Below are 24,329 nucleotides of genomic sequence, written 5' to 3'. Positions count from 1 at the left end.
CAGGTGCCCGACCATCTGCCCATGCCCGGAATCCGACATACCTGGAAAGAGCGGCATCAATGACGTCTTTGCCAACAAGTGTCAAGGTTGCAGTTTGATGATGAATGCTAAAGAGAGGAGAGAGAGGGAGACCTCCATCATTTATACTTGATTCAGTGGCAACACTGATCAAAAACTCAACGTCTACATGTCCAAGAGGAGGCTGGAGCAGTTGGGATGCAATGGATGCATGGGTAGCCAGCTGGGATTGCCATACCCAACCACAATGCATTCAAGATGGCAATTTCAGGTAGCAATCTTATTAATGCTTAGACAGAAAAAGATCCTACAACGCCCAGCATCCCCCAGCCAGTTTTTTTGACTGAAAAATTAGACAGAAAAATTAGACAGAAAACATTTTAGACAGAAAAAATGGACAGAAAAAGGTCCTACAATGCCCAGCGTTCCCCAGCCATTTTTAGACAAAAAAATTATACAAAAAAAATTTTAGACAGAAAAATTACACAGAAAAACATTTAGACAGAAAAAGGTTCTACAACACCCAGCATTCCCCAGACAGTTTTTAGACAAGAAAATGAGACAGAAAGATTAGACAGAAAAAATTAGAAAAGTTTCAGACATAAATTTTTTTTTAGACAGAAAAATCAGACAGAAAAAGGTCCTGCAACACCCAGCATTCCCCAGACAGTTTTTAGACAAGAAAATTAGACAGAAAGATTAGACAGAAAAAATTAGACAGAAAAGATTTAGACAGAAATTTTTTTTAGACAGAAAAATCAGACAGAAAAAGGTCCTGCAACACCCAGCATTCCCCATACAGTTTTTAGTCAAGAAAATTAGACAGACATTTTTTTTAGACAGAAAAATTAGACAGAAAAAGGTCTTGCAACACAACACCCAGCATTCCCCAGACAGCTTTTAGACAGACAAAGGTCCCGCAACACCCAGCATCCCCCAGCCAGCCAGCCAGCCTTGGCAGTTTCTGCTTGTGGAGCACTGTGTAGGGGTCACCTCAGGACATGTGGAGAGTAGGAATGCAGAGATTAGGTCCTGTCCTCCTCTCTGGATATACGTCTCACCCGTGGTTGAATAACTACCGTGCGCCTCCTTCCCTTAGTTCAGGCTTCCCCAGCCTGGTGTCCCGCAGGTGTTTCAGACTTCAACTCCCATGAGCCCAGCCAGCATGGCCAATTGTCAGGAATGCTGAGAGTTGACCTCCAGTGTTTTGAGCCACAGCTCCCAGCATTCCTGACCACTGGCCATGCTGGCTGGGGCTCATGGGAGTTGAAGTCCAAAACATCTGGAGGGCATCAGGTCTGGGAAGGCTGCCTCAGATGTCAAGGGGCATCCCGGGTGATGCCCCCCACGGAGTCTCCTTTGGGACGGCAGCCACTGAATATTAAGGAACAGCAGAATAACATTCCCAGGATGAATTAAAGACTTGTTATGTGCTCCCATTTCTCTGAGCACTGAGACTTTTCAGGGCAGCCTTCCCCAGATGTGCTGGACCACAACTCCCAGCATCCCCCAGCCATTGGCCATGCTGGCTGGGAATTTTGTGGGTTGCAGTCCACACATCTGGAAGGCCCCAGCCTGTGGAAGCCAGGCCTAGTAGGCCGCACTAGATACCAAACTCCATAGACTATTTACTCTGTATCAGCTGGCTGGGGGATACAGGGAGCTGTTGTCCAACACATCTGGAGAATCCTAGGTTGAGGAAGGCTGTTCCACGCCAGGCTTGGTTCCCTTTGGAAGGAGGTTACTGGGGGCTTATGGCATCTTGCAATTTTTTTTAAAAAAAATATTACATTTATATCCTGCCTTTTTTCCTCCTTAAGGAACCCAAGGTGGCATACATAATCCTTCTCCTCTCCATTTTATCCTCACAACAACAACCCTGTGAGGTAGGTCAGGCTGAGAGTCAGCGACTGGCCCAAAGTCAACCAGTGAGCTTCATGGCTGAGTGGGGACTAGAACCCCGGTCTCCCGACTCCCAGTCCAACACTCTAGCCACTACACCACACCAGCTCTCATATCTGATTTATTCACAAATTTATTAGGTTGACCATAGGTGGAGGCACACAGCTTAAAAGCTCAAATAGATCACCACACCAACAGATCTCTAGGGAGACAACCAGCACCCTAAAATACTGTTGGCTTACAGAATCCACAAACTCAACAATAGACTGCAGTTTGAGTCTGAGATGAAGAGTGGAACGCTTCAGTCCATTGTTCTTTTCACACACAGACACCTTGCTGCTTCCCCCTAGCTGCTTCCCTAGAGGGGAAGAAACCACATGCAGGCATCATCTAAAAACAAAGGAAGTATGATTTACCCCCATTATATCTATTGTTTTTCTCATAAACACATCTAGGAAGATTTAATTCAATTAATTAATAGACTAAGCATAGCTGGCTGAGGAATGCTGGGAGTTCTAGGACTTCCTTCTGTCTAAACATGCAAAGAATTGTGCCCTAAGAGTGCCATCCTATGCATGTTTAGATAGAAAAAAGCCCAACAACTCCCAAGACACAACACTTGATCTTAGCCAGCTGGGCCTGCTGGGAGTTGTCGGACTTTTTTCTGTCTAAACATGCATAGGATTGTGCCCTGAATTACTAAAATTCATATGGTTCATTGACAAAGACAGCTTTAATTGGGTGATAGCTCTATTGTTTGTACAGCTTCTAAATGACTCAGGATATTTAAGATTATGCAGAGGCAACAAGGTAGGAGGATAGTTTGCAGCAAACCTTGGAATAGTCCTGGAAGGAGGGACCAGACAAACTCACCACCCACACCCACCCCAAAGAAATGTAATGCCATTAAGACATGAGCACAATTTCTTGATTGAACCCCCATGGTTACCTGGCTTCAAGCTTCACTATATTTGGACAAATACTCATTGAACTGAGGAAACAGAAAATGCTCTTCATGGACAGCTGGTTGTTGCTTAAACTGTAGAAAATGAAAAATGTTACTTTCAGAAAAGCACTGCAACAATAAATACTACATAAATGCATGCAATTTTGTATGTAATTTTGCCTAAGATACACATTTTTTGCAAGTCATTTTCCTAATAAAATGCATCTTTGGATGTTATGCTCCCAAATGCATATTTATTTATTTATTTATTTATATACTGCCGAATAGCCAAAGCTGTCTGGGCGATTCACAACAAATGCATATTTGTGTGCGCTTTCCCCTAATATATGCATTTTAAAAAAATGGAGATCTACATTGCAAAATTCTGAGAAGTACACATTTCAAAGGATAGCTGAGTTTTGTTTTTGTGTTTTGGCCCAAAAGTGCAAAATTAGGTGAGTTTGCATTAAAATGTGAACTGAATTAATTTCTCTCTCATTCATTCATATAAAGCAGCTTCATAGATCACAGGTCCCAAAGAACCACCTTCTACTCTTGCCATTGCTCTGATCATTGTAAGAAAAGAGACACCCAAGCAAATGGAGTGAGTATATAAATTCAAATTATTACATTCTCACATTTACATTTACTAACTGCACATTAGTGTTTTCTTGCTGCAAAATTTAGATTGGAGATGTACGCATGGCAGAAAATGAACAAGCATGGTATTAGGAATAGGAGATACTTACATCAGAGGGCCAGAAATGCACATTTTGGGCACCATCTTCATCAGCTTCCTGCATCCTTCATCGCCAAGTTGGTTATCTGATAGACTGACATATATTTCCAAATTAATAGAATATGAATTACCTCTGTTCTAGTGTGTATTTAAGAAAAATTATATGACATGCAGTTATTATGTATATGTGGCTTGGGGAGAGCAATCATATGGCTGCAAGACAGTGTCTATGATTTCTCAGTTTCTGGGAACTGAGCTCGGAGCCAGGGATCTGAGCTTGGTTCCCCGAAACCATGCTCTCCGTCTCCTCCCCCACGGCCTTGTAGGTGGCACGGTTCTTCCCTGTCTCCATGCTCATAACTGCAGCACAGAGCAGGCAAAAAAGGGGCGTTCCACAGGAAACCACAGAAGCGTCGTTACACTTCCTATACACCATGCAGCCTCCCCCACTCTGACATCCTGTGGCTAGACAGCCAAAATCAGCTATCTAGCTGCACATGCAGGGCGGCCAGCATGTGAAGGAGAGGAGACCCTCTGTGCTCCACCCACCCTGCATTGGATAGTCGGCCGCCTCTGATTTTGGAGGCGGATGACTATCCAGGTAGGATTTGCCCTAAGAGATGTATATATAAAAAAGACCTTGAGGGTAAAACGAACACCCCTGCCTGGAAAACTCACAGCCATTGAAACTTACTGATTAAGTCACCTGGGATTTGAGGTTCGAATAATTTGGTGGTCTTTCAGAACTGTTAGGTTTGTTGGTATAACCATGTTATTGAAACTTTGCATTTGTTTCTTAGTTAATCTTCCTTTGGGAGAACTAATAAGATGTTTTGGGTTGGAGAGACATCTTAAATGATTGTCTTATTTTCACTCCCATGGTGTGTGCTCATTATTAGTGGCGGTGAGTTTTGGAATACTTTGAAGTCATTTTCCACATTATTCTTATTTCAAATATCTTATGCTTTTATTGGAGTTGCGTAACCTCATATGGGGATTTATACTACATTATGTTATGTTTTCCAGTTAATGAAATTGTACACATGAAGAACTGATTTACTGAGGAAGCTGTTTATGGCAAAACAGGATTGAAACTGGATTCCTGTAATCTACCTGCATTTATAAACATCCAAGTTTTAGCTTCGTACTTTAATGTTCATATGTGTTGTCCTCTGCCTTCGTTTCACTCCTGGTCAGTTTATCTTATAATGTAATCAGTGGATTTCACATTACATCAGGTTTGATACTGTGTTGGTCTGTTTACCCCTTTTTGTTGTTACTAATTATATCATTACTTCTCTCATTTTTTGTGCAGTTGTATGCTTTTTAACATTGATTAACTTGGTTCACTCTATTACCAGACAGTTGCAAAGAAGGAGGTACTTACTCAATTTCAGAAAGGTTGGAACAGCTCTGGAGAACATCAGCCATCTCCTCTGCCCATTGGGAGTCTAACCGGCAGTCCTGCAATCTGTATATGTATAAAAGGATGTATATGGATGTGTGTGTGTGCATATGTGCACATGGATACACACATACACACACACACACACACACGCAAACAGCAAGGAAGAGGCTGCAAAGAATGGTATTTTTGAATGTAACATTTAATTTATTATTATTATTAACTCAACTTTTCTATCTGTGGACACACGAAGCAGCTTACACAATTAACGATAAAAATAAATATGAACAATTTTTGCTGCCAATATAGAGCAGTTGTAGTTCAACAAAGACAGGCTATAGAAGGTTTCAAAGACATACTTATTCAGAACTGTTATTAAAAAATGGACTACAGGAGGCCAACATGGTACAGGTATTCCTTCATCAGAGGACTCTATGCCAAGCAAATCAACCATTTCATTGACTCAGTATATAATTTTGTAAAGGACAAATATACAGTATTGATCTTCTCTTTTTAAAACTGAAAAATCAGAAAAAGGAAAACTTTAGAAGTCTACAGTGTAAGAAATGCACCTCAAAGTGCAATCAAGGTCTCAGGATCCAGGGAAGTCTCTGTGTGCAGAAATTGACATGTGAAGCCACCCACAGGTCAGATTTCTACAGGAAGGCATAGACAGCAGGAGCGGGATATTTAGCCGGCCATATCATAAATTGATATTGGGGCTAAATATCAACAACCTCACAGGTTGCTTCAACATGCTGTGAGCCTTCACGTGAGTAGTGCAAGAAGGGTCCTTATAGTTTGAGCCTGAATTCCTTAGGGATAACTTTGTGTTAGCACAAGTTACACTTGTACATTGCTGCAGCTAGTTCACATTTCTAGGATCAATGTGTTACATTGCAGGACATTAGAACTTTTGATCCATTTCCAAATGCAATAGCTTAGCTGAATTTTTTATTATTATTATAATTATTATTATTTACTTCAAACTATTTCAATTTTGGGATATCTTTAAATAATAGCTCGGGTCTTTGGAGGAAGAACAGTGCAAATATTTAAATAAAATTTAAAAAAAATCACAGCCTTATTCATTTTTAACATTATTTTAGGCTGCCTAAAGTCCCCTCAAGTTGGTGTACAGGATGAAAAACATACAAAAATATATAAATAGACATTAAATATACTATAAAATACTATAAAACTCCATAAAATGAATTATACCAGGCCCTGGCATACTTTAGAAGGTATATCAATTAAGTTCTCACAAATCTAAATATATATTTACCGTAATATTAAAGTGTTAGCTTTAGGAACAGTTTCCTCTTCCTTTATCACCACATCTTTTAACCTGAAATCAAAAAAGTATTTATTTATTTTTCTAATCTTCAACACACCAGAATGTTAAAGAACAAACAGCCCACACACAAAAGGTTGCATCCAGACCTACTCATACTTGGAGTAGATAGATTCACTGAAATCAGTAGGGCTTAAGTCAGTTATAAGTAACTTGAGTCCCACTGAATTCAGTAGGTCTACTCTTATTATCATTATGAATAATCATTATTGCTGATTTAATGATATGTATGAATTGCTTACATTAAAGAAATTTCCAAATGATGTACAAAACAAGTCATCATACAGAGGACAAGATTACCTTTCTGGGAAAGTCTGACTAAATCAGTTCAGTGGCACAAATGTTGCTAAATATGATTCTGGCAGCAACCGGAGAACCTTCCCCCCGCCAAAGGAAATACCAGGTTTAGAGGAGGGTTCTTCCTCATGATTACAGTACAGGAGGAAAGGGTTGACTCAATTTACTCTTTTAAGAACCTGCACATTAAATGCAAAGGTGAAAATAAGAACAGAAGAAGAGTGCCATGACCCAGGGGTCTGACTGCCCCTCCTCAGGAGGTGCAGCCTCTGATGTAGATCTCTCTGTCCCAGAAGAGGATGTGGCCACAGAAACACCCATCAATGTGCCTCTCCCCTCAGGACCGGTCAGCCTCAGAAGTGCCCCTGGAATCAGTCCCCCTGCTTCCGGAGGAACTTGCATTGACAGTCTCAGACTTCAAGGATTTTGGTTCTGCTGTCACCACCGTACCCCAGTTGCCTCATGCCGTCGCAGCCAAATGTTTCAAAAGCAAGCATGGCCCCTTTAAGGGAGATGGCCTCATGGAGTGTGTGGGCGGAGCTAGCAGCCTCTTGGAAGACCAAGTCCTATTTAAGGCTCAGTCTGCCACTTGTTGGAGCAACATACAAGCTGAGCTTGTCTGGCTTCCAGCCACTTGGAGCGCCCCATGGTGCTAACTGCTCATTGGTTTCTCTAAGGGCACAACCCATGTGGATTCTCAGTAGCATCTGAACCCGGAGGCTGCCAAGTATCCAATGCATGCCAGGAGGGGAGCGGAGGCGATCTTTGCCTCTGCGCTCCAGCCGCCCTGCATTTCTCCTAGACAGGCGATTTCGCCCATCTAGCAGCGGCACCTTGGAGGGGGAGGGAAGGAGGCTGGGGCGGCCATAGGATAGGTCATAGCACAGCCACCCCATTCTCCTCCCCTCCCCACCCCCAGGAATGTCCCCCTTTCCCCGTCCCCGTGCTCCATTTTCTGAGCACGGGAGAGGTAGTTGGCGCGGTTCCCTCTGCGCTGGCTATGAGGGGGAGGGGGCAAGGAGCGCGGTTTCCTGGATCCAAGGTTGGAGAGCTGTCTCTGACCTCAGAGCCAGGAAATCAAACTATCCTATGCCCCCCAGCAAAAGATTGCTCCCTAAGATAGCCGTCCCCAACCTGGTGCCCTATAGATGTGTTCAGCTATAACTCTCAGCATCCCCCAGCCAGTCTAGTCTAGCATTATGTTCCCACAGTGGTAATTTAGATGCCTCTGGGAAGCTCAAAGCAGGACATGAGTGCAATAGCACCATCCTTCTTTTGTTCCCTAGCAATTGGAATAAAAAGATATACTAGTAAAATATAGCAGGCATGATCGCCATATCCTCCATGGTGCATTTAACAGCCCAAGTAATTAGGCCCTTGGTTGTTTTTTCCTTCCTCTCAGTTTCCTGATCTCATCCTAGGAATGTGGGAGAAACATGTTCGGTTCACATTTTAATGCAAACATTCCTATATTCGCACTTTTGGACCAATATGTGAAGCAAAACTCAGCTATCCTTCAAAATTTGCACTTCTAAAATTTTACAGCGGAGTTCTCCGATCAAAAAATGTTTACAAATAGGTATATTAGGGGAAAATGCACATAAAAATGTATATATTCACAAAAATAACATAAAATGCATTATATTAGGACAATTGCCTGCAAAAACGTGTATATTAGGCAAAATTGCATATAAAAATGCATGTATTCGTGAGAAATGTACACAACAATGTGTACATATTTTCATGCAAACCATTAAGAAAATATATCAAAATTTGAGATGAACCTAACTTAAGGTTGGAAAAATGAGAAACTAAGGGCACAATCCCATGCATGTTTAGACAGAGAGAAGGCCTACAACTCCCAGCATGGCTGTCTGGGGAATGCTGGGAGTTCTAGGCCTTTTCTCTGTCTAAACATGCATAGGACTGTGCCCTTAGAGAAACGAAAATTTACAGACACATCTTTCCCTTAACTCATTCCATTACTTTCTCTTTACTCTTCATCTGGATTTCCTGCACCTCCCAAATTCCTATACCTGGGAACCCTTGCCAGTCCTCAACATGCCCCACACAGCAACACCTGTCCTTAGGGACTCTTTGAAATGTTAAACCCAGCCAAACATTCTCCCAAACCTATTTATATCACACGATCCGGAACTGACAGTGAATACTCCAAGGACAACTTCTCACCTTGGATCTTTTTCGGAGTGGTTGGAGAAATAGATTGTTAAAGTATTCCTCCTGCAAACAAGCAGTGGAAAATTAATTTTCAAATCTCCCCAAACAGAGGAGCTTAAAGTAGCAATTTTATTTATTTATTTATTTATTTATTTATTTCTGTGCCACCCAATAGCTGAAGCTCTCTGGGCAGCTCACAAAAATTAAAACAGTTAATACTATTATTAAATATTAATACTGAGTTGACTATATGAGCAAAACCTCTGTTTCTCCGTTAGGAAATAGGTGAATTAACTGGTGAACAACAATGTTAATTACAGAAAAAGAAAGCTACTATTTTTAAAAGGGAAAATAGAAAATGAAACAACAAATAGAAAATGAAACAGCTCCTGCCAGCCAGTACCTTACGTGCAGCTTGGTAACTTTTGGACAAGTTGCAGCGGCTCTGGTGAAAGCGAGAACGACGCTCACCGAAATCTCATTTAGGCTTAAACTGTTTGAAATGTAATATATTATTGTTATTATAATTATTATTATAGTTAGTATTATATTTCTATTTATATTCCAATCCTTTTCCTCTTGCAAGGAACCCAAGGTGGCTTATATGGTCGCACCTTGGAGAGCTCCTTTAGAGTTCTGACTGTCCTGACTGAAAACCGGAGCGGATTCGCCGCCCCACTGACTTCAGAGCCACCAGCCTCCACTGTAATGGGCTGGATAAGCCTTCTTTGGTCTGATCCAGTACAGCTCTTATGTTTTATTTTGTGTCATTAGTCCCTCTTCCTGTTAATAACTTCTTCTTGCCCTCCTGCCTGCACAACATCCCTCCATCGAGTGGGGCTGGACTCGATGGCCTTGTAGGCCCCTTCCAACCCTACTATTCTATGATGCTATGATTTTACATTATTAGTAGTAAGGCAACCAAATACAGGTTGTAGCAAGACGTACACACTTCTGAAAATAAAACATACATAAAATGGAGCCTATCATATACAGAGAATAAAACATACAAAATCTTACATCTCGAGGTAGGCCAGATAAGCTTGTCTAACCTGGCCAGCCTTCACTGCAAATGTAGCCATATTAAACATAATAAATCTATCTGGGGCTGGACAATAGGTGTTTTATCCATATAACTGGAAGTAGGGATCTTGGCTACAAGATTCTGCAAATATTTTTGCCTGGGTCCATCATACAATTTACAATACAACATATATTATATGGTGTCTTCTACCTGTTGGCTGCTGCAAATGCATAGGCACTATTCTCTGGGAATGTTCTTGAATCTCCCTTCCCCCAAAATTGATTTCATTGTCTGATAGCGCAAAGCTGTATATGCCTTGCGAAGAGAAGCTGGTTTTAATTCAGGCAAGCATTTCTCTTCTCCGTGGCACTGTTTTAAACTGGGGAAGGAATTAGAAAATCTGGATGGATTTATACCATCCATATCCTTTGCTACAAACAAGTCTTGAAGCTGCGCTAAAATATTGCATTGGCTGGAGTGAATTCCAGCAGCAAAAGGGGACTCTAAATAGGGTCCGTATTTTCTCAGTAGTAATTTGCTATTAGTTAACCAGTTATTCTGAGGATATGTGTAACTGCTCTGTTATACACAGTTTAACCAGTTCATTTGCAGTGTTTTTCAGTTTTAAAAAATAATTAAAAATGGTCCTCAAAATAAAATACCGTATCGGCATTACACCAGCTTCTGCCCGCAGATATGCTGCTGGCGTTCCTGGTGGAGGACCCGGTTATGTTTTATATTCACACAGCAGGAAGGAGGAAAGCCTGCTCTCTCAGTTTTCCCTGCTCTTAATTGCTAGCAGTTCATCTAATCCCATACAAGTGAAAGGAAGGAGTGCTGAAATTGACTAGACCAGATCACAAAGAGCTTCTGGTCTAGTAAATTTCACTCCTAAGAAAAATGTCTCTCTCACACCCACCCCTCTCCTTTTTAAAGGAATATGCCATTATGTGGACGTGCACGCCTAATTTTACATTCCAGACAACTGGATAACAAGTGTCTTGTTGTTGTCATCAAATTCCCATTAGTATGTACACTGTACCCCATTATCAACTAGTACAGAGCCAGAATGGAGGGCCGCTTTACATAACAGGACAGTGAGACTTATAACAATGATATGATTTCCCTACAGATCTGTTAGCACCTATTTCTCAACTAGGTTTCACCCAGATACTTGAAATTGCCCTCTTCGTACCATTAATTGCTTCATCTTTTTTTTGAACTTACTCCATTTTCTTTAACTTTTTCACAGTAGAAAATATTTCTGTAATCTTGATCATTTCTTGCTCCTTCAGTCTGTTGTCCTGCAAGCTAAAATGGAGCAGTGTTAATTAATCTGGCCCACTTCCCCAAAAAATGTTCATCTGATTAATAAATCAGGCTATTCATGCTCACACACACACTACCCTTCTCCTTGATAAAACAGAATAAATTACTTTATGTCTTCCAGCTGATGGCAGTTTGGAAAAGCTCGTATCAGATCTTCCAGTCCTAGGATTGTGATATTTGCACCTGTTAAGCTAAAAACCAAAAGTGACAATGTTATAATTAAGTCTAAAAAACAGGAAGACTGCAGTCTATATGGAAACCAAAAGCAACCACCAGACTGAGAAAATTGTTTAACGAATAACTATATAGTACCCATATATTACACAATGTTTAGGTGCGCAAAAATTATTGTAATGTTGATTACAAATGGCTTATTTATAGATGTTCTTAAGGGTATTATCTGCAAATTAACTTCTCCACAAGGTAAACAACCCCTACGGGTCTCAGCGTTGCTGCAACAGAAGCTCATCTACAAATAACCCATTTTTAATCAATGCTACCCACTCCAGAGAGGAAATGTTTTGATATTCCCTTTGGATCATTTTTGCACACTTGACTGGTCATTTTAATTACTTTGAAGATTGTTCTGAAGAAGCTGTTTACAAGACAGGCAGATGCCAGGAAGCCTTTCAAGTCTGTCTGTTCTATATTATGCACAATTTGCATGATCATAAAGCTCAGTAAGATCTCAATCTTTAATATACACATCGTGTATTTTTGTGTAAATGTAACATAAAATTGTCCACAAGATCTTATGGTTGATAAAGCCTTGTATTTTTGTTATATAAACTTAAATTATGCATATTTGTGTAAACACTGTGTAATATATGGGTAAAAAGGTAAAGGTAAAGGTGTCTCCAACCAGTCGTGTCCGACTCTAGGGTGCGGTGCTCATCCCCGTTTCTAAGCCGAAGAGCCAGCGCTGTCCAAAGACGCTTCCGTGGTCATGTGGCCGGCATGACTGAACACCGAGGTGCACGGAACGCTGTTACCTTTCCCACCGAAGCGGTACCTATTTATCTACTTGCAATTTCTTGCTTTCGAACTACTAGGTTGGCAGAAGCTGGGACTGAAGACGGGAGCTCACTCCGTCACGCGGCACTCGGGTCTCAAACTGCTGTCCTGCCGACCTTCCAGTCTGCAGTTCAGCGTCTTAACCACTAAGCCACCGCGGCCCCTAATATATGGGTACTATATGGTTAAACAACCGTGAAGTCTAAGACATTTGTTTTGTGACAAAAACTGTGCATCAAGACCACTTCTGCCACACTTACAATGTATCCCTCCCTTCACTCTATAGCAGAGGTGGGCAACTTGGTACCCTCCAGATGTTTTAGGCTACAACTCCCATAATCCACAGCCAGCATGGACAATGGTCAAGGATTATGAGGGTTGTGGTTCAAAAAACTGAAAGGCACCAGGTTACCTACATCTGCTCTGTAGAGTACTGTCACAAGCTCCAAGTACATAACTTGATGCAACTATATTGACAAGATCTGCAGCAAGTCCTTCTGATGTCATCAGTCAGAACTATACAGTATTTAATACTGAATTGCTTTTCCTAATTTACACTTTGTGGTACCACAGATTTAATGGAGGCAAACCTTTGGTCCAACTATTTATCAGATGCTTATATAGCAGATGCTTTCAAACTGTGGTGCTGGAGAAGACTCTTACGAGTCCCCTGGACTGCAAGGAGGTCAAATCAGTCAATCCTAAAGGAAATCAACCCTGACTGTTCATTGGAAGGACAGATACTGAAGCTGAAGCTCAAATATTTTGGCCACCTAATGCGAAGAGAAAACTCCCTGGAAAAGACCCTGATGCTGGGAAAGATTGAAGGCAAAAGGAGAGGGGGACGGCAGAGGATGAGATGGCTAGATAGCATCACCGATGCAATGAATATGGACTTGAGCACACTCCGGGAGAGAGCGCAGGACAGGAAGGCCTGGCGTGCTATGGTCCATGGGGTCACGAAGAGTCGGACACGACTTAACGACTGAACAACAACAACAACTGCACTCCTCACAATGATGATACATTGAGAAGGGCCTCCTTTCAAGATCTCAGTGCAGGGGCAGGATGGTACAGGAGCAGTGTTCTTTAGTTGGGGCCCAAGCTGTTTACTAGCTCAAAATTTTCTACTCTGACTATGCTGGGATTTTTTCCAGCCCAGACATTTGATAGCCTTTTTACTGGGAATACTGAGGAATCAACTTGGGAGCTTCCGCATGCAAAGCATACCTGAAGAAGCATCTGCTCCCATATGTGCCTACCCAGATACTACGGTCATCATCTCAACCCCTCCCCCAGGTGCCTCCACCAAATGAGGCAGGGTGGGGTGGGGGGCGACAAGACAGAGAGGGTCTTTTCAGTGGTGGCACCTCATCTGTGGAATGCCCTCCCCAGAGAGGCTTGCCTGGCGCCTACATTATGGTCTTTTCAGTGCCAGGTGAAGACCTTTTCATTCTCCTAGGCATCTTAAGAATGGTTTTTAGTGCTTATAGATGCACTTTTATTGGACCTGGTTTTACATGCTGGAGGGTTCTTCTAAACCTTTGCTACTGCTTTTACCTTGGTTTTATTATGTTCTGTTTTTATTCATTGTTTTATTGTTTGTATTTTATGTGTCAATTTATTGTACGCTGCCATTTGAGGCTGCCTTACACTGGATCAAAAAATTGGCTCATCCAACTTTTTGTCTACTCTGACTGGCAGCCACCTTCAGATCTCTGTCACCCATAATCCTTTAAGAAAAAAGTCCTACAACATTCAGCATTCCCCAGCCAGTCTTTTTCTGTCTAAACATGCATGGGATGGCACCTTAACTTGAGATTAAAGCAGGGACTTTGTGCATACAAAGTGAATGCACTGCCCCTGAACTATGGTCTCTCCCTTAGTTAGTTTTAAATAAAAAGCTGGCTATATCACTCGGTTCTAGAGCTGAGCTGAAAGTCCTCGGAAGACTTTTTTTCTGAGAAAAAGCCTGTGGTTTTTCTTTCAGTCACACCACCCTGGCTCTCAGAGAAAGAAGACCACTTTGCAGAAATTTCCCCAAATATTCTCCACCATTTTGTTTTTGGGGCGGCATGCACCATCCCGCCTCCCAGAATGCCACAGAACAATACCATGTCCAAGGCATCACAGAGGAGGCAAAATGGCGGCCAAGCTGTCAAGAGCTGTCAACACAAAAACAAAACCCAAGGAAAAAAGAAAGGAGCTGTGCTACTGCCACTGCCCATGGTGAGACCCACTCCTGAGAACCTGTTGGAGAATTTCACCTCCCCTGGAGAAATTTGGTGAAATGGTTTCCCCAGTTTCTTTGCTCATAAACGGGGGAAAATTTTGAGAAGCCATTTACACACAGCTCTACCTGTTCATTGTCAGATTTTTTCATGCATGGGTTGTGCGTTCTAGTAACTGGAGGATCAAACTACATGTTACATTAATTGCATAGTGTGTAGCTGATGATTTTATTTTTTTACTCTGCAGTTAAGTGTGCACAGCCCTGATTCAGACTGGGACCACTGCATACCAGGAGAGGAGGATTAAATCCCCCTCCTGTTTTTTCCTTGAAATCCCCCTCCTACAAGACAAAAGCCTCCAGGGGGGGGGGAGATTTCAGGAAAACATGGGGGGAAGAGTTAATCCTCCCCTCCCAGTGCCTGGTGGACCCAATCCGTATACTTTCTCTAGAGTAAAAAGAATGATGACTTTCAGTGACATGGGACATAATTAACATAATGTGTAGTCTGACACTCAGCTTCTACTGTTCCACTCTCTGAATAGTAAGTAGGATTGCCAGATTAGGTCAGAATCCTAAACCGCAACCATTCCAGAATAGCATATGTGATACTGAAGCAATGCTTACTGAAATGTTGTCAGGTGGTTGATCTTTGGTAGGCTTTGAGAAAGGGCTGCAGCAAACTCATTTCCATACTTCCTGCTCTTGAAACTAAGGATAAAGGGAAACAAAAAAAAACATTGTGGTTAGTCAGATAGCAAATCAGCCCTACCCTTGAGGCTAGCTACCATAAGGACTTCTGCACAAGATTTTCCCGATAATCATTGGGTTGGATCCAGACTTAGTCATACTTAGAGTAGACTCATTGAAGTAATGACTTACTTGACTCCCATTGATTTCAGTGGGTCTATTCTAACTACAACAAAGTTGGAATTCAATCGATAGCATGGGAAGCATGGGATACCCCAGACATAATCTATTCCACCTCCTGACAAAGTAGGAAATCCATGACTACAGCATCTCAGATCGGTGGCCATTCAGCCTCTACTTAAAAGGCTCTAATGAAAGAGAGCCCACCAGCTTCTGACATAGACTGGGTTTGCACAACACACTAATCTAAACTTGGTGGTTGAGTGTGGGTTGTTGCTGAATCATAGGTTGTTGGTTGAACCATGGGTTGGTGTGTTGTCTGAACCCAGGACATTTTCCACAGTCTGCAGAGTGGCTTGTTACCCATGCAGTGTGGTTTATTTTTCTCGAACAAGCCACCTTGAGAACCCATGGTTTGTTGTTGGGTTGTTTAGGGTGGTTAATAAGCCACACTGTACAGTTAACAAGCCACCCTGTAGAAACTGTCCTGGGTTCAGACAACATGCTAGCCCATCGTTCAACCAACAACGCATGGCTCAAACCATGGCTAGCGTATTGTGTGAACAGCCCCGTTGTCTGTTCCACTGTTGAACAGCTTGTAGCATCCGAAAATTCTTCCTCATATTTAGTTAAAATCCCATTTCTTGTAATTCGCCCTCAGTGGTTTGAGTCCTTATTCTCTAGAGCAACAGAAAATAAAGTTGCTCCAAGTATTTGAAGTTGGCTGGCATGTTACCTCTTAATCATTGCTTCTGTCAACTCTCTCAACCTTTCCTCATAGAACCTGGTCTCTACACCCCATTTTGTTGCCCTCCTCTGGACTAGAGAAGGGGAAGAAATTTGTTTGCTTTGCATTTTAGTACAAACCAACCTAATTCACACTTCCAAAAAAAATAGGTGAACCGGAATGCTTCTCTGAATTTTGCAATGCTGTTCTTCAATCAAGAAAATAATACACAAAGACGTATGCATTTTTGTACACACTTCTGCTAATGTATGCATGAGGACACATGTGGGCAACCCATAGCCCTTGGCCATTCTGGGTGGCCTGCAGAGCCCTGTCCACTTCCCCCAACCACCCATCTGAACAGCCATCACAGAACAGGTCCCAGTTTTCCAGCAAGGAAGAAGTGATCTTCATCGGCATCGCTGGGAGGGAGAGGCTAAACTTCCTCAGTACCCACGTTCTTTATGACAAGCCATTTTCAAGCGCAACAGCTATTATTTTATTTATTTATTTACTTACTTACTTACTTACTGACCGACTGACTGAACTTTTAAACTGCCCAATAACCAAAGCTAGTAATGCTGAGTGGGGCCATTGTCCCGCCTGAGCTTGGTTTATCTTATTTTCTCATTTTTTCAATCTTGAGTTTGTTTTGTCTTGAACTCTGAGAATTTTTCCAATCCAGTGGCGGCTGGTGGCTCTGATGTCAGTGGGGTGGTGAATCCACTCCAGGTTTCAGTCAGAACCAATCAGACTGAACCTTGGATAGCTCCTTGGAGTGTTGGCTGGTTCTGACTGAAACCCGGAGTGGATTCACTGCCCCACTGACATCATAGCCACTAGACTCCACTGGCTTTAATGTCTTTCCTCAAGTGACCATGGTTATGATCGCTCTTTCCCTGTTGCTTATACCAACTGGGAAATAGACCTCTTAAGGGGGATCATTGAGGGGGAGGCTTCAACCTACCCCCCCAGTGATCCTGACAAAGATTGCTGGGGGAGGGGCAAGTGTGTGTGTGTGTTGTGTATATGAGAGAGACAGAATGAGAGTGAACTCATTCTCAACTCCTCCCTCCCCGTAAGATCTTGTACTCCCACAGATGGAAAAGTTTCTGTTTGGCTCTGAACCAACTGATTAACTGGCCTCTGGAAAGATCCCTCCCTTCCACTGCCTCCTTGCTCTATCTCCTGAAACTCTGGCAACTCCTCCACCACTTCACCCTCTTCCTCATCAGACTCTGAGTCCTTTCCCATGCCATCTCAAGATGCTTCTGCAGAGATGCTGGGCCCAATCCTTACACCCACCACTGCCCCGCTCATCAGCAGCCTCATCCACTCATATGGGCCCTGAAGGGTTCCACAGAGACCAATATGACCCCCTGTCATTAAAAGGTTGCCTACTCCCGCCTTAGGAGAAATGCATACCGAAGTGCCAACATTAGCAGAAGCATGTGCAGAAATGAATACAGTTGCGGAAATGCATGAAAAACTGCGTATGAATTTTTGTGCTGACATTTTACCCTCAAATTTGCAAACTGATGCAGAAGTGGGACGGAATGAATTTGTGCTTCAAAATGTTTGGAAGGTGTAGAAACCAAAATAGATTCGTCCATTCCTATTCTGGACATGTTCCAGTTAGTCAATATCTTTCTTAAACTGCAGTAGAAAGCTACAGATTTCATCCTAGCATCTTTCCTTGTTAGATTAATGGATATGTATCCATCTATATCTATCTATGATCTTCTTTTGAGCCTTATGGATACGGTGGCATATTTTTCCTACCTCAAGTTCTTTATATTTCCACAGCTGCCCAAGACATCCAAATAGTCAAGTTCCATGGGGCATCCATCAAATTTCAAGGACACCAAATCTGGGCTGCTGTTGATGACAAAAGCCAGAGTCATCATGTCCAGTGGCATCAGCCTGAAGTTTCTAAACGGATACCTGAAATTTAACTGTTTCGCAACATGCTGGGCTAAGTCAAGGTCTTGCGTCTCGTACACGCAATGGCACAGCTCAGCTATTTTGGGCCCCGTTAATTGAGGCGTTGCCAGCTTCTTCAGCAGCTGCACAAATATGGCTTGTCGCTCCTGTATCCAGGTCTCACTTTGCCTGGCTAAGGAGCTAAGGAATTGCCGGCACCCTTGGGATGAAAGGCCAGACAGGAAGACGTGGCAGTTCTCAGTGAATGGCATCTTGGTTTCCTTCTTTAAAGTCCACTTTGACCTCAGAAAGAACCTCTGCTTCAGAAAGCGGCTGTCAACAGTTCGGCTTGTCAACAGGAAGAGTGCTGCAAAGAACTCTTGCAGACTGAAGTGGACAAAGGTATAACTGGCCTGCGCCTGGCCAGTACTTTTCTTTACCTCAAAGGTCGATAGGAGCCCACACAGGCAAGCAAAATCTTTCACGTGCTCTGGCACCTCGCCAGCATAAAACAACATCTTTTTCTCTTCTAGGCCTTTAAAGGCCAACTCACACAGGCCTGCAAGAGTTGCTTGGTGCGGATTCAAATCCACTTCTTCTCTGAAAGCACTCAGCTTCTGATGTTTGCATATAAATGTGTGGAGCATTTTGAGGTAAAACTGAGTTATGGTTTGAGGGACCTGGACACTTCCTGTGTTTTGAAGGAGCAAATATTCCAGGCAAATGCAGACAATGTTACACAAGGCAGGGATATAACACATGCTCAAGAGTTTGCTGTTGCTTCTCAGGCAAGCGAGGGCTTGCTCTTTCTGTGAATGCTGCTGGAAAAAATAGTTGGCATATTCCTCGACTTTTTCACGGTCAAAGCCCCAGATTTCTGCTAGAAGGGTGTCAGTACTGAAGAAACCTTCAGGAAACATCTTTGGCCGGGTTGTGACCAACACAGTACAGCCAGGCAAGAGTTTTCCATGGCAAAGACCGGCAAAAAGTTCAGAGACAGAGACAGGGTTGACAAGATCAGGGAATGGTGTTTGACGGGAGGTTGGGAGCTGAATGTTCCCCACAAACTCATCCAGCCCATCAAAGATCACCAGTGTGTGCTGGGCACCCTCCAGGAGGTGTTCAAATACTGCATCCGGGCAATTTTCCGGTTGGAGAAAGAAGTCAAACAAAAGTTCTCGGAGCGTAAGCTTTCTCTTGATCAGGGTCAGCTGCCTGAACTCAAAGAAGAAGATGAATTGGAACTGTGGTAGGGCTTCCTCAGCCCACTGCTGGCAAATTTTGTGCATGAGTCTAGTTTTTCCCATTCCTGGTTTACCCAACAAAAGTATGACCTTGGTGGCACCCATGTGGACACTTTCGAAGAGATCAGACAATCTAATGGTTGCACTAACGTGTTCCTCTGCATCATGATCCTCCTTGGCTTTATCCATCTTTCCTTTTACCCGAAAAGCTTTGCTGTGACGAATCACAAGGCTGACAAAGGCTTGGCTGAAAGCTGATGATCTAACTACTGGTGTTGCTTCCACTGATCTATTAATTCCATATCTTCGAAGAATTGAGGTGATGACAAGTTGCCGGTATCTTTCGGCAGAATCTGATAAAAGCCAAGGATGAAGAAAAGAGAGTAAGAGAGCAATCCTATGCCCCCCAGACAGATTCTGGGGGGCCATATAATAGTTTGGATTCCTGGATCCGAGGTCAGAGACAGTGCTCCAACCTTGGACCCAAGAGTCCGAATTCCCCACCCCCTCTGCCTCGCAGCCCGTGCAGAGAAAACCACACCAGCTGCCGGTTGTAAACGCGACCTTGGAGAGGAGGGAAAGGGCGTGGTTCTATGGGTGGACAGGGGGCTGGGGAGGCTGGCTTATGAAGAATCCTCCAGCCTCTGCAGCCTCCTTCTCTCCCAGTCCGCAGAGCCCCAGCTGGACGGGCGAAAGCAACCGTCTAGCAAAAATGCAGAGTGGAAGGAGTGCAGAGGTGAAGATCGCCTCTGTCCTCTTCCTGCTCTGCATAGGATGCCTGTCAGTCTCCGAGTTCGGAGGCTGCCGGGCAACCCGATAGGATTGCGCCCTAAATATACTATATGTAACCCTGTGCGGTGCAGCCCTCTGGTGGAACGCCTAGCGTCCAACCCTTCTTGACTTGAGGCGCTGTGGAAGAAGGGCTGGTTCTGAGGGAGGGGAGAGGTTCCAAGGAGGCTGTGAGGAGGAGAGAAAAAGGGGCACAGATTGTGAAGAAAGAGTCTGAGGAAAGTGAAGAGGGAGAGACAGAGACAGACAAGAGAGGTCCTGAGGAGGCTGAGAAAAGACCAGGAAAGAGAGCAGAAGCATTCTGACCTCCCCAAGTTAGCAGCCAAGAGATGCTTGACAACCAGCCATCAGGACTTGAGGCCGACAGTTACTTCTGAGTCCTGGACTGCACAGCTAGAGATAGGTTTTAGGAAACAACCTGTCTTTGTGAACCATAGAACTATTGGACTCCCTTCCCTCCATCTCTTTGTCAAAAGATTTACTTTAAATCATTCATTCATTTGAATGTTTGTTTTGCCTCCCCCCACCCTCTTTCCTCTTCCTTGTTAAATAAACCCTAGTTCTTGTTTTATAAGTTGCTCACTGGTTTTACCAAGAAAACAGAAGGAGGTGAGCATCCAAAGTAAATCACAAAGAAGAGAAACAGGTTCTCAGGATGCAAACAACAACAACAACAACAACAACCACCCAGTAGATTGACATGGGACACTTTTGCTGAAAACATTCTGCAGACTTATTTCTCTACCCTCTGAAGAAGGCCTAAAAATAAGAAAAAGGCCAAAAGGCGTTGGGCTTCGTACGGTAATGTGTGTGGGGGGTTGCATCCTGAGAACCCGTTTCTCTTCTTTGTGATTCACTGGTGTTACCCCCAACCCTTTACAGGGAACAGGGTGCTGGTGAGCTGCAGACACCACACACTAGTTTGGGGTGAGGATTTTTCTCCCTCACCCATCCCACTACTGTATGAACCCAGGTCCCATGGTTTCCACCACCCCACAGGGTTGCTGATAGGGAAAGTGGGGTTATCTGTCTGTCTGTCTGTCTGTCTAATCTATCTATCTACACTACACAACATGAAACAAACTTTGCTACGCTGCCTTCTCCTAAAGAATTCTGGGGACTGTAGTTTTGTCAACTAATTTTTTTTAAGCAGGGCCCACATTTTGAATTGAGCTAGACCTGAGGGTAACATTCAGCCACACTGGCACATTCCACAGGCTCATTCCTAGGACAGCTAAAATACAGGCAAAGGGCTCCTTGACCTCTCAGCCCCCAAAGTGAACAGCAACGGAGGCAGTAGCCAAATTCCCTGTTGCACCTCAGCTGCTCATGTTTCTTGGCTCATGAAAATAAATAATGATAACGAAGAACTACATGCCGAGACGCTGCTGCTTTGATTGTTTGCAGTGGCTGTTCGCAGAGGGGCAGCTCCATGGACGGCGTCTTTCAAGCCCTGGAGGAACAACAATGCAGTTAATACGGCGATTTCTCTTTTGGAGACGCATCAGGGCCACAATCCAGAGAGGAATTCGAACTTCTCTCTGGGTTGTGCCCCTGATCACTACCTCAGCAACACACACAATTTCAATAGTTTGGGTGCATTGTCTTTTTTTTTTAAATCGTATTTTTTATGTCAAAAGCAGGGGCAGGAGGACACCATTTTGCTGGGTGCGGCGGATGTCATATAAAAAGTTTCCTAAATGCATACAAAATAGTATACATTCCTTAATAAGAGAGGATAAAATACAAGCTTCTAATCTAAAAGAGAACATTATATATATATATATATATATATATATATATATATATGTTGTCATGAAAATTAGCGATCCAATAATTCATTAGTGAAGTCCAAGTTTCCCCAGATCTGTCTGCTGTTCTTGCTTCCCTTGTTTTTTGCTTTTTGTTTGTTTACACTAAGTTAGTTTGCTCCTAAGAGCGATTGTCCATATTCTCAAACCATTCTAAAACAGAGAGCAGTTCAGGACAAGTTCCTTTATAGTGGTGAAAGAAGCTGTTTTAGGGAGTACCAGGGATGCTCACACTTGTTGAAATTCTCTGAACGTCACTTCACAGCTGGTTTCGCTCCTGTTCTTGTTTGCAACCCGTTTTTCCGTTCGTTCAAATGGGGAAACTGCACGTTTTTCAAAAGTTGCACATTTTAAAGGTGGGGCATGTTTGAAAAGTTGTGCAAGTTTCAGAAGTACACGTGTTGTGAACACAAGTTTGGGAATTTGCAGACATTTTTGGAGAACCTGCGCTCCCGTTCACATTTGGGTTTGTGAATGAGGCATTTTTGAGTGATTTGTGAACTGAAATAAAATTCTCATATGTCCCTAGCTGCCTTATACCAAGTCAGATTTGGGGTCTATTTGGCTCAGCATTGTATACACTGACTGACTGTGGCTCTCCAGGGTTTCAGATGTCAGTCTTTCCCAGCCCTACCTGGAGACACCAGGGATTGAAGCTGGGGCCTTCTGCATGCCGAGCACGTGCTCTACCACTGAGCTACGGCCCAACATCTCTGACAGCAAAATAGGAAGCTGCTTTGTTGCTGTTCAGTCGTTAAGTTGTGTCCGACTCTTCGTGACCCCACGGACCAGAGCACGCCAGGCCTTCCTGTCCTCTGCTCTCTCCCGGAGTGTGCTCAAGTTCATATTCATTGCATCGGTGATGCTATCTAGCCATCTCATCCTCTGCTGTCCCCTTCTCCTTTTGCCTTCAGTCTTTCCCAGCAACAGGGTCTTTTCCAGGGAGTTTTCTCTTCGCATTAGGTGGCCAAAATATTGGAGCTTCAGCTTCAGGATCTGTCCTTCCAATGAGCAGTCAGGGTTGATTTCCTTGAGGATGGACTGATTTGACCTCCTTGCAGTCCAGGGCACTCGTAAGAGTCTTCTCCAGCGCCACAGTTCAAAAGCATCGATTCTTCGGCGCTCAGCCTTCCTTATAGTCCAGCTCTCACAGCCATACATTGCTACTGGGAAAACCATCGCTTTGATTAGACGGACCTTTGTCGGCAAGGTGATGTCTCTGCTTCTTACTATGCTGTCTAGGTTTGCCATAGCTTTCCTCCCAAGGAGCAAGCGTCTTTTGATTTCATGGCTACAGTCACCATCTGCGGTGATCTTGGAGCCCAAGAAAATAAAATCTGTCACTGCTTCCATTTCTTCCCCTTCTATATGCCAGGAAGTGATGGGGCCAGATGCCATGATCTTAGTTTTGTTAATATTGAGTTTCAGACCAGCTTTTGCAGTCTAGGAAGCTGCTTTACACTGAGGCAGACTATGGTTCCATCTAGCCCAGTGTGGTTTCGACAGTGTGGTTTAGATTCTCCCAGGGTTTTAGACAGGAGTCTTTCCTAGCCCCATCTGGAGATGCTGGGGATTGAATCTGGGATCTTTTGCATGAGAAACGTGCGCTCTGCCACTGAATTATGGCCCTTCACTTAAAACAGGGGTAATCATTCCCTCTAATAGCAATTTCAGCTGGTGAGTGCTGACAGGATTGTGGCCAAGACGGAGAAACTATATCAGCATGCTTGGGAGAATCCCAAATATCTGCAGAAGTACAAAACAATTCTTGGGGGGAGGGGATCCTTAAGGGTGCAAAGCCACAGTAACCCAGACTAGCACAATGAGGACAGAACATGCTCAGTAGCCACAGGATGTTGAGTATCTGTATAGATGGGGGAAGGCCAAAAATCAGGGGGAGGGAGAACGGAATGGCATACCCCGGCTGAGGGCATGGCTGGCTGAAACACTGCACAGGAGCACTCCACCCTGCAACATGGTCTTGCAGGTTCCATTTTAAGTACTATAAGAACAAGGTGGGTTCGCCCATCACTACTGACTCTACTTCCTGTGGTTTAAAGGTGGTGGTGCTACCCTTATTTTGAGTTTGAGTTGACAGGATGAACAGCTGCTGAGGTCCTCCGCTTTCTGAGATCCTTTTAGGTATCTGTGAAAACCAATATGCTTTCCCCATCCCTTCCCCTTTTCTCTCGGCTAAAGGTACCCAGTTCTTCCAGCCTGTCCTTGCTAGTTTGGATATCTAGACCCCTCTTCCAAACTATGGTGTTTAGAAGAGAACACACATTTTTAGCAACCAAATCTTTTTAGCTAGTTGGTTGGCTGGATGATAGGGGAGAGGGAAAGGGCCAGTTAACTATACATTTCTTCATCTGCTGTGGGCATACACCACAATTGCTCCACATACAGGAAATGCATGCTGCAAGCAAAGAGCTGGTGACCGAGAAGCATCCAGTCCCTTTGGGCAGTGAGGAAAAGCAACATGTCTTGTCTTGAACTCATATCTCCTTGAAATCTGGTCATCAAAGGGTT

The 24,329-nt window shown here is 43.5% G+C and overlaps 1 protein-coding gene across 9 annotated transcripts in view; it reads right to left on the bottom strand.

Annotated features, from left to right (window-relative positions):
- NLRC5 (NLR family CARD domain containing 5) overlaps positions 1-24,329 on the bottom strand; it is a 109,564-nt gene that overhangs the window by 66,469 nt on the left and 18,766 nt on the right. For all 9 annotated transcript variants that reach the window (XR_014784617.1, XM_084812098.1, XM_084812102.1 and 6 more), the window contains exons 5-16: positions 21,368-21,442; positions 17,816-19,553; positions 15,064-15,147; positions 11,300-11,383; positions 11,091-11,174; positions 9,243-9,332; positions 8,852-8,902; positions 6,296-6,358; positions 4,993-5,076; positions 3,616-3,699; positions 2,870-2,959; positions 42-107 (exon numbers count right to left, since the gene is read on the bottom strand). Coding sequence is in view for 8 of the 9 variants with exons in the window: in XM_084812098.1 (XP_084668224.1) it covers positions 42-107; positions 2,870-2,959; positions 3,616-3,699; positions 4,993-5,076; positions 6,296-6,358; positions 8,852-8,902; positions 9,243-9,332; positions 11,091-11,174; positions 11,300-11,383; positions 15,064-15,147; positions 17,816-19,553; positions 21,368-21,442 (2,593 nt within the window). In the remaining variant the exon portion in view is untranslated. The remainder of the gene's footprint in view (positions 1-41; positions 108-2,869; positions 2,960-3,615; positions 3,700-4,992; positions 5,077-6,295; positions 6,359-8,851; positions 8,903-9,242; positions 9,333-11,090; positions 11,175-11,299; positions 11,384-15,063; positions 15,148-17,815; positions 19,554-21,367; positions 21,443-24,329) is intronic.

The sequence above is a fragment of the Heloderma suspectum genome, chromosome 8 (genome assembly GCF_057233095.1).
Source record: "Heloderma suspectum isolate Gila_16-S chromosome 8, 16-S_ref, whole genome shotgun sequence".
NCBI classification, from domain to species: domain Eukaryota; kingdom Metazoa; phylum Chordata; class Lepidosauria; order Squamata; family Helodermatidae; genus Heloderma; species Heloderma suspectum.
The sequence above is the reverse complement of the archived record's forward strand: the minus strand, read 5'-3'. Positions and strand labels throughout refer to the sequence as shown.